The sequence below is a fragment of the Sceloporus occidentalis genome, unplaced genomic scaffold, assembly GCF_023333645.1.
Source record: "Sceloporus occidentalis isolate IW3139 unplaced genomic scaffold, rSceOcc1.0.p SCAF_472, whole genome shotgun sequence".
Taxonomy (NCBI): Eukaryota; Metazoa; Chordata; class Lepidosauria; order Squamata; family Phrynosomatidae; genus Sceloporus; species Sceloporus occidentalis.
In genome coordinates, this window is record NW_028317452.1 from 19,170 (window position 1) to 35,678 (window position 16,509).

General features: G+C 40.0%; 1 protein-coding gene across 1 annotated transcript in view; it reads left to right on the plus strand.

Moving 5' to 3' along the window:
• Positions 1–485: 485 nt before the first annotated feature.
• Positions 486–16,509, plus strand: part of LOC149271696 (voltage-dependent P/Q-type calcium channel subunit alpha-1A-like) — a 99,851-nt gene continuing 83,827 nt past the window's right edge. The window contains exon 1 of the mRNA XM_089507195.1: positions 486–730. Within this exon, the coding sequence (XP_089363321.1) occupies positions 486–730 (245 nt within the window). The remainder of the gene's footprint in view (positions 731–16,509) is intronic.

Consider the following 16,509-nt stretch of genomic DNA (forward strand, 5'->3'; position numbering starts at 1 on the left):
ACACATAAATCTATTTTTTCTGCCTGCGGATTGAACTTTGAATTTTTTTTAGCCATGCATGAAGACTCTGTATAGATTTATAGATATATGTATATACAGATAGATTTGGCTGCATATTACGGAGCACACCTGAGCATCTCCGCCTGCAGTTTCTCTGCTCTGTGTGCAACTCTTTAAGTTCAGGTCCTCTTGATCCTGACGAAAGACTGGTTGCTGTATGTTTATCTATCTATATATTTATATATTTTTTGCTCTGCCTCTCTCCATTTGTGTATATTAATATATAGTTATACATGCGTATATCTTTATAGATATATATATTTTTACGCCTACTTGAGAAGATAACCGAGGAGCTTGCAGCCAGATCTGGGACGCAGCTTGTCTGGATGATATGTGATGCTTTGCAGCGTCCTTTTCTCTCGGTCTCCTGTGTCTTTTTCTCACTCGTTGTTTTCCGGTAACCCGCGGACTTTATCCCCTGCAGCATGGGGGCACGCTTTGGGGATGAAGTGCCGGCCCGAGGTGGTGGCGCAGGGCGCGGAAGCCGGCAGGGTGGGCCCCCAGGGGCCCAACGGATCTACAAGCAATCAATGGCCCAGAGGGCCCGCACCATGGCTCTTTACAACCCTATCCCTGTACGGCAAAACTGCTTTACCGTCAACCGTTCTCTCTTCCTCTTCAGCGAGGACAACGTGGTGAGGAAATACGCCAAAAAAATCACCGAATGGCCATATCCTTTTACCATAGAGGGATTGAGGGACGGGTCATAATGCACCACGGGGGCTGACATACAACGACACTAAAACCATTGCTTGTGTGTGTGTATATACTTAATAGTTATGTGTTTATCTCTTAATCCACATATCCCTGTATACATATCTGTATTCATACACATACATATCTATCTATATATATAGATATATATACACACACACGTCCATATAACAGTCTATTACGAGGCTCATCAGTTCTGTATTTATATTGCAAGTGTCTGGTAAAGAAACGTATATGTGGATATATATATATATACTTATAAGCCTCTATATCACTCCACACTGCCGTATATCTATTCATGTCTATTGTGGTGCATGTGTATATGTAAATGTTTTTTTGTGTCAATATCAGGGACATATATGTATGTATGTATATTGCACATAATGTTGTCTGGTGTATCTTGCTGTACATATCACTACACAGGCACGGGAATATACATTTGTCTGTACCTACCTAGCTAGAATATTTACTGCCATCTGCATGCCCCTGTGCATTATTTGGATACATAAAGTATTGCGGTTTATAACCTAGTCTAGGATTTGTATAAATGCTTATGAAAAAGCAACACACAGGCACACGCAACCCTGCTGTGCCCAAATATATGGCAGCTGAATGCAGCACTGCATTGGACAGCTACTGCACAGGCTGTGTGGCAGCCATGCAGCGATATAGTATTATAACATGTAGAATACTTCCATAGATATCCCAGCGCTGCAGTGCATTGACCCACTGTGCAATGGCCGAGAATAAACACAGATATTGCTGCATACAGACAGCTGGTAATAGATTTTAGGGGGAACACCATTGTCCAGCCCATGATTTCAGAACCAGGGCCATTTTATACCCATCCCAGATGAAAATACTATGTTTTATTATACAATCTACCCATCCTCCTTGTACATGTATGGTCTATTTATCATTCTGTATATCAATTAATCCATTATATATATATATTTATATATATATGCACATCTGTCTGCCTACCCATATTTCATCTTCTGGAATGCTTCTATTGCCTATGTGTTATAAAGACATGTATCATTTCATAGGTTAAAGGTGAAATTTATTTATGCATACAAATATGCTAATTTGTTCACAAATTCACAGTTATAACATATTACACACTGTGTGTTAATTGTATCTAAATACACACATTCAAGGAAATCGCATTACTACAGCAGAAATATACACACCACGTCTATCTGTATCTACCTATCACCGGCTCTGATCTCTGTCTGGTAGCTTGTCCCCCCTGTTCAACTATAAATCTGGTTAATATCCATCTAAATAATCTATCTATCTATCTAGATATATATATAGATATATTTATTTATATATCTGTGTGTGAATGGGAAAATTTTCACACACAGACATGCAAGATATTATAGAGATTGCACTGTCTTCCTCCAATCAGATATTTACACGTGTGGTTCAAATTCTTAGTGTTTTGTTAAAAAAAAAAAATCTTGACTTGGGTTTATTTTGGGGTCTAAATCTAAGTGACGTATGGGGGAAAAACCACACCTTAATTGCCTTCCAGGTGAAAGAGACATATGAACAGAGTGCAAGGCAGTGCTGAAATCCCAGAGCTCCCTGTCTAAAGCTCATATAATGCACCTGTCCTTCCACCATGTTGGTCTCTTTGGGAGGAATGAATTTAACTTGGATTGGTTTTACTGGTGTAGTTTCTCAGTGTAATATTAATCTGAGGATTTGCATAGCTTTCAGTGTGGTTTTCCTAGTTTTCAGTCCATGCAAGCTTCTTGTGAATGGAAGTCTTTGTTACTTCCCATATGTTTACAATTAACCAGCAGGACAATGTATGTATACTAGTGTGGTGTGTTGCTTGATTAATAAGGAAAATGCGTATGGCTATATTGATCCAAGAGAATGTTTAGCCAGAGGTGATACCTTTTCTAGGGCCAATGTAGTAAAAGATGTCACATAAGCATTTGGGTCCTCGCAGATCTCTTCATCAGATGGTTATTTGCAATTGAAATGGCAGTGCAGGTGTAGAAGTATGAGCCAGTTGTAGGCAACAAATAGTTTTCCATTTTTAGCTACATCCCTCAGGATACATTGTGGTTGTAATTTCCCTCTAACTCATAAAATGGGTTGTTGTAGAATGACTACATGGGACTTTATATTCCACAACAGAAGGATGTCTTCCTATTGGGTGTCCCATGCTTACTCTGTGTTCATTTTTGTGTAAAGGGCCCACAAGGATTAGTGGCACACCATGATTTTAAAAGTTCCAACTTTCAAAGTTCCAAGACCTACTCTTTTCAATATACTGGTCAATATCCGAGCTAGGTATGCTTAACTGTTCACCATATTTATGGTCTTTCTTCAAAGTAGGATTATTCTGCTTACCTCATTCTGCAATATAGTATAGCTATGAAATCTTTTTCTATTACAATACATGCTTTAATCAATATTCTGACATGTAATAATGCAAAGTAGTCACTGAAACTAGACACTTATGCCATATAGTATAAGTACCTAGTTGTTGGTTTTCTTTTAGGGATTTAAATTAATGTCTACATACGCGCAGTGCAGCATTCCATCAAGGCCATCAGACCATCTGGCCAACCCAAAATGCCAGCTAGACTTGTCCATCCCTTCATGCGTATATATATATATATATATATATATATATATATATATATATATATATATATATATAGGCCTCTATTTCCAGATTCATCATAATGTTTTTTTTGTTACAGAAAACAGATATATTTGAATGGGTCCCAAATTAGGACTGTTACAGCTGTAGATTGCCATCATTGTACAATATGTCTTTGTTACCTTATCCTGAGCTGGTTTGATATAGAGTTAGTAATAACGTATAATAGTAGGGATAGACAAAGTGCCTGTACAAGGACACAAGTGTCCGTGACAAGGTTTGTGAAGGTCCTTAGAAGATCATTAAATAGTCCACTACAGACCCCAGTAAATGTTCACCATAAGTAATGTTGGTGCCTACCCCTGGTCACGCCACTGTGTGTCCATGTTTTTAATGTTTCCATGATGTCATATTCCTGTGTCACATTTATGTTAATGAAGAGGCGTAGTAGCTCGCAAGAATCCAATGAGCAATGATATCGTCGTTCAATATATATATATATATATATATATATATGTGTAAAATTGTATTTTATGCAGACTTTTGACAGATACATGTCATTCTGTGGTTAACAAATTTTATGTCAGACAGGGGGTGTTGTGGAGCACTATTACCAATGGACACACATAGCTTTCTGTACATTAACAGCCTCCAGTTTGATAAAGCTGATTTACTTTGATATTTTCTGCGGCGAGTTCCTCATGTGGAAAAGACTGATGCTCAATGCTGTCAGTTTAAATGATACATGTAATCGTGCAAACAGTGACTGTGGAAAGAAATGAATTACTCCATACACATAGTTTAAGGGCAAGTAAAGCCTTACTTTATCTATATAATAAATAATCTTATATTACACTATAAAATCTAATTACACATCATATTAATCCATATAACCCCTTCCTATAACTCCTCCTTATTATTCCATATAACCTCCCTATAACTCCTCCTATTACTCATGTAACCTCTCTTTATAACTAAATAATGCGATTACACCCCATAACACCTCACATTATACCATATAACACCATAAGCCATATAACTCCTCCTATTGCTCTATATCACCCCACCCTATAACAAAGGCTACCATTAGACATTTGACATTGAGGCCCATATCAACTTAGGATCCAAGCCCACTCTTCTTCTGTCGGGGCCTCTCAATGTAAAAAAGTACAAACAGCACATCACTATTCACTATGAAGGCATATGGGGTCGGTGTTAGACTGTGCAGGCTCCAGGTCCTCTCTAGAATCTGCTCCCCTCAGATTGTTTCGCTGCATCCCCTAATTTAATTCCTGTCTGTAACGCCTTTAATTGTTCTCTTTCTTTACTCATTTGTTATGCTTTCTCCCCGTCGTTTTTTTTGTATTTCTTAGCCCCCTTTTCCCCCATTTGCCCGCCTTAAAGAAAGGGGGTCTTTATCCCTGGTGGTGTAGTTCATAAAGTGACTAGCCATCTTGACTTGTTCGCAGGATCCACATGATTAATCCTCCACATTTAGTTTTCTCTCACCTATTGTTAAGTTGCTTACTGTTATTGATTGGTTCAGGCATCTTTTCCAAGGGTGGAATGAAGAGGAAAGGGAATAACATTAGAAGATGAACTTTATTGATGTGCTATTCATGGTGCTTAGTTTTAATACGTGAATTCGGTTATCCTAAAAGTTACAAGGCTGACAGTTCCTCATTTAAGTCATACTGTTCAAGACTACAAAGGAGCGGCTTTATTGAGGTCTGTAATGCAAAGACTTTGTTATCGCAGGTGGTTAATTGATGTTGGCTTATTAAATGAGATCTACAAAACATCTCATGACCGTACTGGGCACAAAAAAAATTACAAGTTTCATCTGTCCCATGAGCATTGTGTTCTATACCCCTGCTAAAACCACAGATGGCTTGCCACATTCTATGGGTCACCACTTAGACAATCGTTGATGTTTTTTTTTACTGGCACCTATAGTTTGATTGTTATGTATTCTTTGATAAGATGTGTAGTCTAGCACTGCTCATTTTGTTTATGCCAACCTCGGCTTAAGGGTGTAGCTAAATTGCAGGAAAGCACCTGCAAGGAGATGAATGTTCCAAAGTTCCTAGTGATCTTGTAGTGGAGTAATGCAATCTGTGCCTCCATTCTCCTTCTCGCTGCCTGTCCACCTTAATTGTGAGGACTTGACACACCAGGTTGTGATTTCATAACTGCAATTTTGAGTGTCATAGGAGTGCTGATGGCAGACCAGATCTCTGTTCCACTGCTACCCCACCAAGGAGAGGGGTTCCAGCAGTAATTCTTCCCCCTTGGACCCTTTGCTTTGTGGCATGTAGTCACATGGCTGCTGCCACCTGCATTGATTGTCTTCTCTGGTGAACAAGCATTGCGTTTAGGGGATATGCAATAAACTAAATGTATTCAGCAGCTGAGGAGCTGCCAGAAGTGGCCTGCAGATGTTTTAATGAGGAAGACTAAATTAAAAAAAGCAAACTGCATTTTGTAGTTTGCTGAGCTGGGCAATATTGGTTCACAGTCAGCCTTCCGTCTGACGTATCCCTTCCCCCGCTTCCTCCCCCTTACAAGCTCTTTTAGATAGCCTCCGCTTTGCAATGCAGCAGTTTTACTTCTAATAAAACCTTTTTTTCCAGGGTCAGATTTAACAGTTCACCCGCCAGAGGAATAGTTAAAGCATTGGCTTTCAAAGTACCTAGGTTTTAAGGGGTTAATATTAATGGAGCCATGACTAAGTCCCTGCTGGTGGCCACTCTATATGTCTTAGAAGAGAAAGGTCTAGTGTCCATCCTGCATTATTTTAAACAATATCAAGGGTGTTTTTTTTTTTTTCTAATTTTTCCCCCCCTTTTTCCCCCCCAAACGACTTGCCTTTACCTTATGAGGGTGTGAGGGATCTCAGCACCTGTGGCACAATCTCTAGAACTTGCTCCATTATTTGATAGGGCTGTAATATGACATTGTATTCTGTGGTGTGATGGAAAGAACCATTGACATAGGTGCTAGAGGAGCTGCCTAGCAAGCAGGGATCTTACAGCGCCACCGCCGGGGCTGTAAAAAAGGGGACACTTATCTATTCTACCTATGGTGGTCCAGTCTTTGATAAGTGTAGTCCAGTAGTATTTAGATACTGGCTTTAATAGTAGTAAATTGGTAGATAATTTTGTAGCAAAAAACAAAAAATCTGGAGGGTGCCTAGACGTTATTAGTGCACAAAGCAATATCACTTGTTGAACTCTGGTTGCATCAGTGATCACCATACCTGGGAACTTCTCGGCTCTGGCTACCCGGAGCCTTCCCTTGCAGGACGCGGCCAGGAATGCACACTGACGTCAGTGGGCGGTCCCGCTGACGTCGGGGGAGTTTCCGCTGACGGCGGTGGGCGGTCCTGCTGACTTCAGGGGCGTTCCCGCTGACGTCCGGGTGAACCCCCATGTAAAGGAAAAATAAGCGGGGCGTGACCTGAAGAACCGGAGGAGCAGCGCTCAGCCGGCAATGTCCGGGTGAAACCCAGAGAGTTCCCAGGTATGGTGATCACCCAATGTGATGATTCTCAGCCAGTAAGCCAAGGCATGGTATTACTTATAGCTCATGTGCCTTCATCAGGATGGCCATTTGTGCATGTTGTCCTCTTTTGCATTAAATGAATGGTATCATGCCTTCAGGGTACTGCAGTACTATTGGCGACTATGATCTGGGTCAATATAGCCTTTGTGGCCTTTTATCTCATCACTTAAAGTAGAATCCATTTGTAAAAGAAGTGTGTTTTTAGCGTGATTTGGGCAGGGAATCCTTATTATTAGTATGTGCTGTGGGGAAGAGAAAGTGTAGTGTCACAATTACCATTTAATTTAATGAAAACAGTTGTATTTTTTTTCTCACATCTCACAGCAATCAAAGCAATACACAGCAATGCTAAATTTCTATTAGTGTCATAAAAAAAACCATGTGGTTGTGGTTTTAATAAAAACACTTAGTGATAAATGTTTAAAATGACTATGCTGAACTTCCATCTAAATACTAATGAGACAAATTACGAAGAGGTGTTATCTTCTCAAATAATTAGGTTTCTGCAATGTTCATATTTCAACTGTGGCCAAAGAGCACATTTGTGATGTCACAGAGGGACCTCGTAGCTAGTTATATTACTTTACTGAGTGAAAGCAGAAGTGTGGTGTGGGAATCCCATGCGGGGATCACCTTTAAATGTGAGATGTTGCAAGGTTTGCTGTTTCATGGGTGTGATATTTCTTATGTATGACTAGCAGCATGTTCCATAATCTGTATGCAGGAAAAAATTAAGATACAGGCGCCTGGGTAGGTGCTAGCAAGAAGAAAAAAGAGCAGAGCGCCCCTGTTTGGTGCCATATATATAATGCATCTGCAAGACATAGATGGCCTGGGATGATGAGCTTTCAAAGATAGCGTCCTAAAAATGATGTCACAGAATAGATTTTTTGGTTTTGCGTTATATAGGAGGAGGTAGCAGGATGCTAAGCCCTGCCATTAGGATCCAGAATCCTGGATAATGAAAATACCTGGAAATACTCTGAGTTTGGAAATCACAAAGCAGTCTCTGATCTCCAGATGGTAGAAATGTTGCCCGTTCCCCACCCCATTTCCTAGACGCTAACCCTGCCCCAGTGCATGACTAGCTTTATAAGACCCTCTTCCAGGCACCCATGAAGATCTGGATGGGGAGGCCTTCTTGAACCAGCCTTGGGAAGTTCTCAGGTGTAATGCTACAGGAATGCACTGCAATCAAGTTTCTGTTGATATCTTTTACTCTATATCTATAGGGGTGCACCTGAAAAACGTTAGATTAATTGCTGTCATACAATAAATACAAGATATTGGAGTAGTACGGACGTCACAGGAGGTGTAGACTAAAAACTAATTGATATGATGAGTGGGGTTTGACAAAAGAGCCGAGAAATGGGTATTGGGTTAATAGACCGCTTGCAATATTAAAAAATACAGTTGTCAAAGCTTGGGGGAAATGGATGAGGAAGGGATTTCCAGTGGCTTTGGGCAGTCCAGCGTAAGGCATGCAGGCATGATTTAAAGTAGATGATGAGAAAAGAAGAGAGGTGCATCGTTATTTTTGAGATCCCTGGCACTGATGGCAAGATGTTAGGAATGCATTGTGTAGGGCGATGTTTTGTGTTCTGCACTACACTGCATGTGTGACTGTTGTGCGATTTCTACCTGCTCGGTGCTGTTCTACCGGCTATGCTGACGTTAACACTTTTCAAACTAAAAGCATTCCTAGTTCTGTTAAATGCCCTGGCCCAACCCAGAAACAAATCTTTAATCATGTGAAATTTAGTTTTTTGCTGGGAACACTTGTCATGTGACACAAGAGCAAGTGCTGATAGGGTATTGCCACACAACCTGCCAACCTGTCAGTGTGCTTCTCTTGTGATTTTAATGATTAATGTCAGGTTCTCAAAGGTGATGATGGGTCTTTAGCTTTTGTTTGCATTGTTGATTGCCCTTGATTGTTAGCAGTCTTTATAGTGCTGTGAATCCCGTATTACATGATTTTTGTGGTATATATGGTTCAATGCATTTAGTATTTTATTTTTTTAAGTATACTTTTGTGATTTGCATTGTGTAGACTGAGCAACCGAGTGATGTCCAGAGACCTGTTATGTGACACATTGGGTTTTCTGAGGGTATGTCATGGTGGGAGAGAAAAGTTCAAGGTTCTTTGAGAGAGTGTCACGCTACTAGAGGACGAGTTCAAAGCTCTTTGAGAATCTGACACTAGTAGACGAGAGTTCAGGGTTCTCTCTGAGTGTGTGACACTAGTATAAGAGAGTTCAGGGTTCTCTCTGAGTGTGTGACACGAGTAGATGAGAGTTCAGGGTTCTCTCTGAGTGTGTGACACTAGTAGAAGAGAGTTCAGGGTTCTCTCTGAGTGTGTGACACTAGTAGACGAGAGTTCAGGGTTCTCTCTGAGTGTGTGACACTAGTAGATGAGAGTTCAGGGTTCTCTCTGAGTGTGTGACACTAGTAGACGAGAGTTCAGGGTTCTCTCTGAGTGTGTGACACTAGTAGAAGAGAGTTCAGGGTTCTCTCTGAGTGTGTGACACTAGTAGATGAGAGTTCAGGGTTCTCTCTGAGTGTGTGACACTAGTAGACGAGAGTTCAGGGTTCTCTCTGAGTGTGTGACACTAGTAGAAGAGAGTTCAGGGTTCTCTCTGAGTGTGTGACACTAGTAGAAGAGAGTTCAGGGTTCTCTCTGAGTGTGTGACACTAGTAGACGAGAGTTCAGGGTTCTCTCTGAGTGTGTGACACTAGTAGAAGAGAGTTCAGGGTTCTCCCTGAGTGTGTGACACTAGTAGAAGAGAGTTCAGGGTTCTCTCTGAGTGTGTGACACTAGTAGATGAGAGTTCAGGGTTCTCTCTGAGTGTGTGACACTAGTAGACGAGAGTTCAGGGTTCTCTCTGAGTGTGTGACACTAGTAGAAGAGAGTTCAGGGTTCTCTCTGAGTGTGTGACACTAGTAGACGAGAGTTCAGGGTTCTCTCTGAGTGTGTGACACTAGTAGAAGAGAGTTCAGGGTTCTCTCTGAGTGTGTGACACTAGTAGACGAGAGTTCAGGGTTCTCTCTGAGTGTGTGACACTAGTAGAAGAGAGTTCAGGGTTCTCTCTGAGTGTGTGACACTAGTAGAAGAGAGTTCTGGGTTCTCTGAAAGAGCGTAATGTTGAGACTGATGATTTCCGAGTTCCCTGTGAATGTGTCACGCTGGGAATAGATAGTTATTTTGGTGTTTTCCACACTGGGAGTGGTTGTGGCGGTGTTCTTCTGGTATATATCACACTTGGTGTGGATAGATTAGGGTTCTGGGTACATGTACCATAATGACAACTTCAGGATGCATGAATCACTTTATGACTGGCTGGTTCAGGGTTCTTGGTGCATCTGTCTCGCTAGGAGCAACTGGTGCAATGGTCTGGGTACATAAATCACTGCACCAATCAAGATTGGTGGGTTTAGGGTTCTGGATGCACAAATCTCGAAAGGAATTGCAGGGTTCCAAGTGTATCTTTCACATTAGGACAGGCTGATGGCTGGCTAAGGTTTCTCTGGTTTATGATTTGCATGCTGTATATAATTTCGGGTCTGCAGGAGTGGGTACTATGGTTTTGGGTTATGATAGGGGTGCGTAGATGTGGCATCTCTGGATACGTGCTATAAATGCTTATCATGTTGCACACGCTTGCTGCAGTATCAGGCTGTCTGGTATTCCCTCTTTCTTCGCCCCCGCATTTTCCTGTTAGTTGGCACACTCCTGTTTGCTCACTGCTGTTCACATGCTGGAACATCCTCTAGTCTGAGCAAGTGGCAGCTGTTCCCGCCGGCTCATAGTATTAACATGCAGCTAGATGAGTATTAGAACGGGCGTGGTGATACCAGAATTATATCATAGAATTACTTCATTAATACAAAATAATGTGCATCTCAGAATTATCCCTGTACTGGCTAGCTTTAGGCAAACAGGTTACATATTATGAACCCATTATTGACGATATCAGTGTATTGCTAATAGATATTAAAATTTTGGGTAGACCTATAATATATGTTATTTATTATTTTTTCAGTTCAGTTTTAACGCTGTATCAGTCAATTGCAATAGCTGTGTAATATTTGGGGTGTTAATTGTCAGTGCACAGTTACCTGTATATTATTGCTACTTTATTAATACCGGTATATACTTATTCCACTAGTTACTTGTTTATTGATAACATAATATTCATTGCCCTAGATATTGTAGCTGATTGCTTGGCCTCTGGAAAGTCCATGCTCACCCAGCATAGGGAGTGGCTTTTGTCTTCACCAACTCCTTGATCAATTCCAGATCTTCTCCTCCTTATTTATAAAGGCGCTGTTCCACGCTAAAGTGGGCACTGTAAAGTTGTTGCTATAGAAACTGAAAATGCTTCTTGAGCCTTCAGAGGAAAGCATACACAGATCTCTCAAAGTTTGATTGCTTAGCCTACTAGAGAGTGCAGCTAATGTTTTGTCTAATAACCCTACCTGGTGCGTGCCCAGCCCCTCTTGCCTTCTTATTCAGCTGAGGAGATGAATTTCAAGGGAAAACCTAGGGATTAGCTGAAGCTGGCACTGACACAGGCGGCCACCATACCTGGGAGCTCTCAGGGTTTTACCCCGAGTATCGGGGTCAAGGAGCAGATTCTCAGGTTCACACAGTCTGGAACTGACTTATTCCTATTCCACACTGCTATGATCATACATAGGACTCTCAATTGATGTCTTTGCTCCCAGTATGTTATGGTTGATATAGTTGTTTTATTTTAGGTTAACTATATCTTTAACTAATGGCACAGTTTCCATGTGAACATGTATTAGAGCCATTTGGTTAACATTTGGCAAATCACTCCATATAATCTTCACTCTAGACTGTAAACTTGATTGAGCCGGGCCCTCCTCACCTGTTGTCTCTGTTAGTCAATTTGTTATGTTACATACTACTTGTTATGTCCCGTCTACCCGTTGTAAAGCGGAATTTGATGGCGCCATATAAAACAATAAATAATAATAATAATGATGAGTTTTTAGTTGGCTAATATTTCAAGGGTCTCAAGGTCAGTTCATTTAGAAAGTTCACATGTATCTCAGAGCTCAGCTTCTGCATAGTGAATCCAGATATCTCCAGTTAAAATTACATTTATCGGCAAGCAAAAAGTGCGTATGCTATAGATGGATTTAATTAATAAACATAGTTATCATAGAAGCTGTGTCAAGGCAAATGTTGCCCAGCCCTGTTTTCATTTCAAGTGCTGCTGAGCATGGACGAGGAGTTTAGATACTAATGCTTCCTGCGTTTTACTAGAGGCTGCCAAAGGGGGAATTTAATGAGACATCTTGTTTTCTGACTAAACACTGCATGCTCTGGTTTGCAACTAGTAAAATGCATTAAAGTCCAAAAAAAATAAAAAACTGAGACTGTTACTTTAACAGCAAAGACATAGTTCAATATTCTTTATAATTCCTACATTTAGATCAGCATAGATTTTCAGTACCCTATTCTTCACTATTAATGTGGTTATTATCTGGATCTTCCAATATTGCTCGGTGTTGACCCAGGAAAATGCCGTGGTTGCAGGAAAAGTGAGTGAGGAGTGGAGCTTAACCCAGAGTCTCCTGGCAAAACCTGGAGAGTTCCTAGGTCTGAGCACGCCGGCTCCTCACCCAATGTCCCTCCTACTCCCAGCCCATGTAGTGTTCTCTTTGGCCAGTACCACCCTTGTCACAACTAGTCACACCCTTTGGCTAACCATGACCCTCGAGTGGCCTTGCGTGGCTAGCCCCTCACGCAAGCAGAGCTCGGGCCCATCTTGAGAAGTTCCTAGGCTTGTGAATTCCTTGATTGCATAAATTGACTATATAAATAACTTATTACCATTCATTTGCAATCATTTTTATTACCAAAAAGTGGATGTACTTTTTTACCACATATCTATTATTAATTGTATACTGTTTTCTGCACAGAAATGTAGCAAAACATTCGGTCAGCTCTGATTTATCTCCGTCTCAGGTGGGTGGTTAATTAGTTTTAATAATTACCTTACTTAGTGTTACATCAGTATTATTACGTGTTAATTATGTTAAATCATTATCATTTGTTGTAGGGAATTAAAAATGTAATTAATTAATAGCCTATCTCTATATATTTTAATCTATTGTTCAGTTTTAAGTCTTGGTTGGACATTAGATCAGTATTGAGTATTAGCTGTATTACTCATAAGTCCATATAATGAGCATTATCATTAAGTCTTTTTAATAGCAAACTATGATTAATGTTATCTCTATAGCCTAATGCAGCATCTGTGTTGATTATTAGCATTGCATTAAGTAAATATTCCAAAAAGGCAAAAGTGGATCCATAGTATTTTTTTTATTACGGTTTTTAGCAGTATTAATTCCATTGGCATAGATTGTATTGGTTAATTATTATTAGCACTATGTTAAATCAATCTATATATATTAAAGGCAAATGGACCGATAATAATTATCATTGTGATACGCATGAAATACAAAATGTTAAATGAATATTAATTCTGTTAAGACCAGCATTTTTGCCAGAAAACTGATGGTTATTATTACTGTAGTGTTATGCTATTTTAATTAATTACTAGTTCAAATTATTAAAATTGTATCAGTTTCTTACCCTATTTCCATTAGTTATTTAAACATTGCTACATTCCTGTTGTGTATTATAGTATTTACATATATCACTGTATAAGTAAATACTCCTTGTTGAGTATTTACTCATACTGCTAAATCATTTGTATCACACTGTCACACTTAGTGTGTATTACTATTCCTATTGTTCTTATTAGTATTATTATTATTCATAAAGCTTAAATTGCTGTTAAAGTGCCAAATAATAAGTTACATTGTGTAAGTAAAAAAAAAAAAACTAGCCATACCTCTAACCGAACCCCTAAAACAAAAATGTCCCTCTTCGGTCATTTAAAAAGGTATGAGGTGTGCTATGAGTGTGCGAAGATTAATGCTGATGTTCTGTTGAAGGACATTGTATGAGCACATTTAACTATTAGCAATGTTATATCAGTACAAACTAATTAGCACAGCGTTAGGTCAGAACAAATTGAATATCGGCACAGTTTTTGGATCATTAGTATTACGCTTTTTATTTTCTAGATTTATTTGAATAATAGCTGAGTTTTGACCCTTTGTTCGTTATTTTCACAACATCAGCTGTGAAGTTAATTAGGAGCAAGGTATCATCTTGGTAATAGCCATAAAGTAGTATGAACCAGTTGGCTATTCACAATTTATACACTCTTAATTATTATATAACACTTTTAATTTTAATAAATTGTACATTAAGAGCACCATGTAGTATGATTGGCTAGCTCCTGCTACGAGTACAGTAAACTGTAGTATATTAGAATAATTCTAATGTATAATAAATATAATAAGATTACTATTAGCGCAGTTCTAATTTACTACGCAAATGTGCCATTCCTTTACTTATATCGTTATAGTGCAGTAAACAAGGTTACCACTTGTTGCTAGTGCTGTAATAATTTAGTATACGTGGTTACCGGTCATTTTTGGTGCAAAACAAATTTTCTTTCCAGACCTTTCGGTTTGGACGAAATTCATCAGGGTTTTCCTAACCTTAAGCATCACTTTCAAATCATGCCATCCATTACCTGGCTGATCTCCTACACCACTCACATGCTATCTACAAAACAACCTCTACCAGTCCTCCATCAGTTTCATGTCCCGCAAATGATCTGTTCCATTGCCTCCTCTGTTCCATTCTCCCTGCGCTCACATCTTCTCTAAAATTGCTTATATTGTACATTCTCCCACCACCCACCAAACGCTATCCTACCGCCCCATACCAAAATCTTTATTGGCCATATTACACACGCAAAAAAAATACACACACAACTAGTAAACACATTCAGCTTCCTCTTTCACTTGTTCCATACACCCTTGTTTCCAGACATTCATACGAACAAACAAATTTGCCAAAATTCATTGAAATTACAATTCCTACGAATCAAACACAGTCTTGGAAGTATATTTTCCCCTTGTCATCCTTTTCAGACCACCAGGGTATGACCACGGCATGAGGAAGAGACCCTCCTTGATATAGGTCCTGGGGGGGGGGGGGGGCGGCTGACTGCGGGATGATGCCCTTGGTCAGTCCTAGAACAACAACTACCATAAATTCACCACTGTCTGCAAAGTTACTATTCAGTGAACCCTGTGACTGTGTAAAAACATTGATTATAGTATTGTTTGGTACCACATCTTTATCACATTAGAGCCACAAGTGACTGGTATTAACACAGTAGTGTCTATATTCAGTTAAGTGGGCCCCATTGCTTCTTAATCAAGGGTAGCAAATGCCAGGACAGTCATAGTACCAGGTGGCCAAGGCAGCTGCCTTGGGTGCCTTAATTAGAGGGCGCCTACCGCTGGAGAAGCAGGGCCAGTTGGGGAGATCATGGATCTCATTCTGATCAGCCTGAAATGAAGGGAACTTAAGGTCTGTTTATAGAGACCATAGCTTCAGGGCTCCCACGCACTGTATGCTGGCGATTGACGGCAAGCGCTGGGATTTGATGTCAGATGTACAGGGTTGAACTAAGTGTGTGTATGTGTCGGTATATAAGGTTAGAATAAGTGTGCATTTAAACTGTGTCGGTTTATGGTCTTTGTGTGCGTGAGGGGAGTGTCAGTGTGCAGTGTTAGAACATGTGTCGGTGTACAGTGCTACAGTGAGTGTATGTGTGTTAGTGTACAATGCTAGACTGTGTGGGGTGTCAATGTATGGTATTAGAATGAGCGTGTGTGCGTGTGTTTTTGAGGGGTTTCAGTATACAGTGTTTTTCCTGTACCTGAGTGTGATGTAATTTGTGTACCTGGTTCAGCTGTACCCTGTATAAAAAAAATAATTGTTCTGCACCCTACTCTGTACAGCTTCTTCACTGGTCGATCCCTCTAGTTTTTAAACATATTGCCCTCTATGTAAGAGAATATTCTTGCCTGGGGTGCTGCTTGGTCTAGGAGCACATGTGTAACTTGTAACAAGTTTTTTTCTACAGTTACATGCCAGTCTTCATCTAGTTAGTAGCTGGCTGAGAATTATGGGAGCTGTAGTCCTACATCAGTTAGGGAGCCACCTGTTGGCCACCTCTGCTCTAAGTAGTAAGTTTGCAAGCTTTGTCTGATTTTTCTGCATATGCTATACACCCTATAATACCATATAATAAGCACCATGTAAAATAATTGTAGTAAGGACAGTGGTTTCATCTTGAATCAGTTAGTGTTAGAAGAACATTCTTCGGCAGCGTCTTGGTGGTAGGGCAGTATTAGTTTGGCAGTGATTGATGGTAGAGCAGTGTTGTTTCAGTAGTAGAAAATCAGTATTACTTCAGTAATATCGTGGTGTGTAGAGCACTATTTCAGCAGTGGCTGGTAGTAGAGCAATATTATTTTTGGTGGTTGATTTCTGTAGTTGCTTAGTGGCTTATCAGTATTATTTCAGTTGTAACTTGCTGGTTTATAAGTATTATCTAAATGGTAGCTTA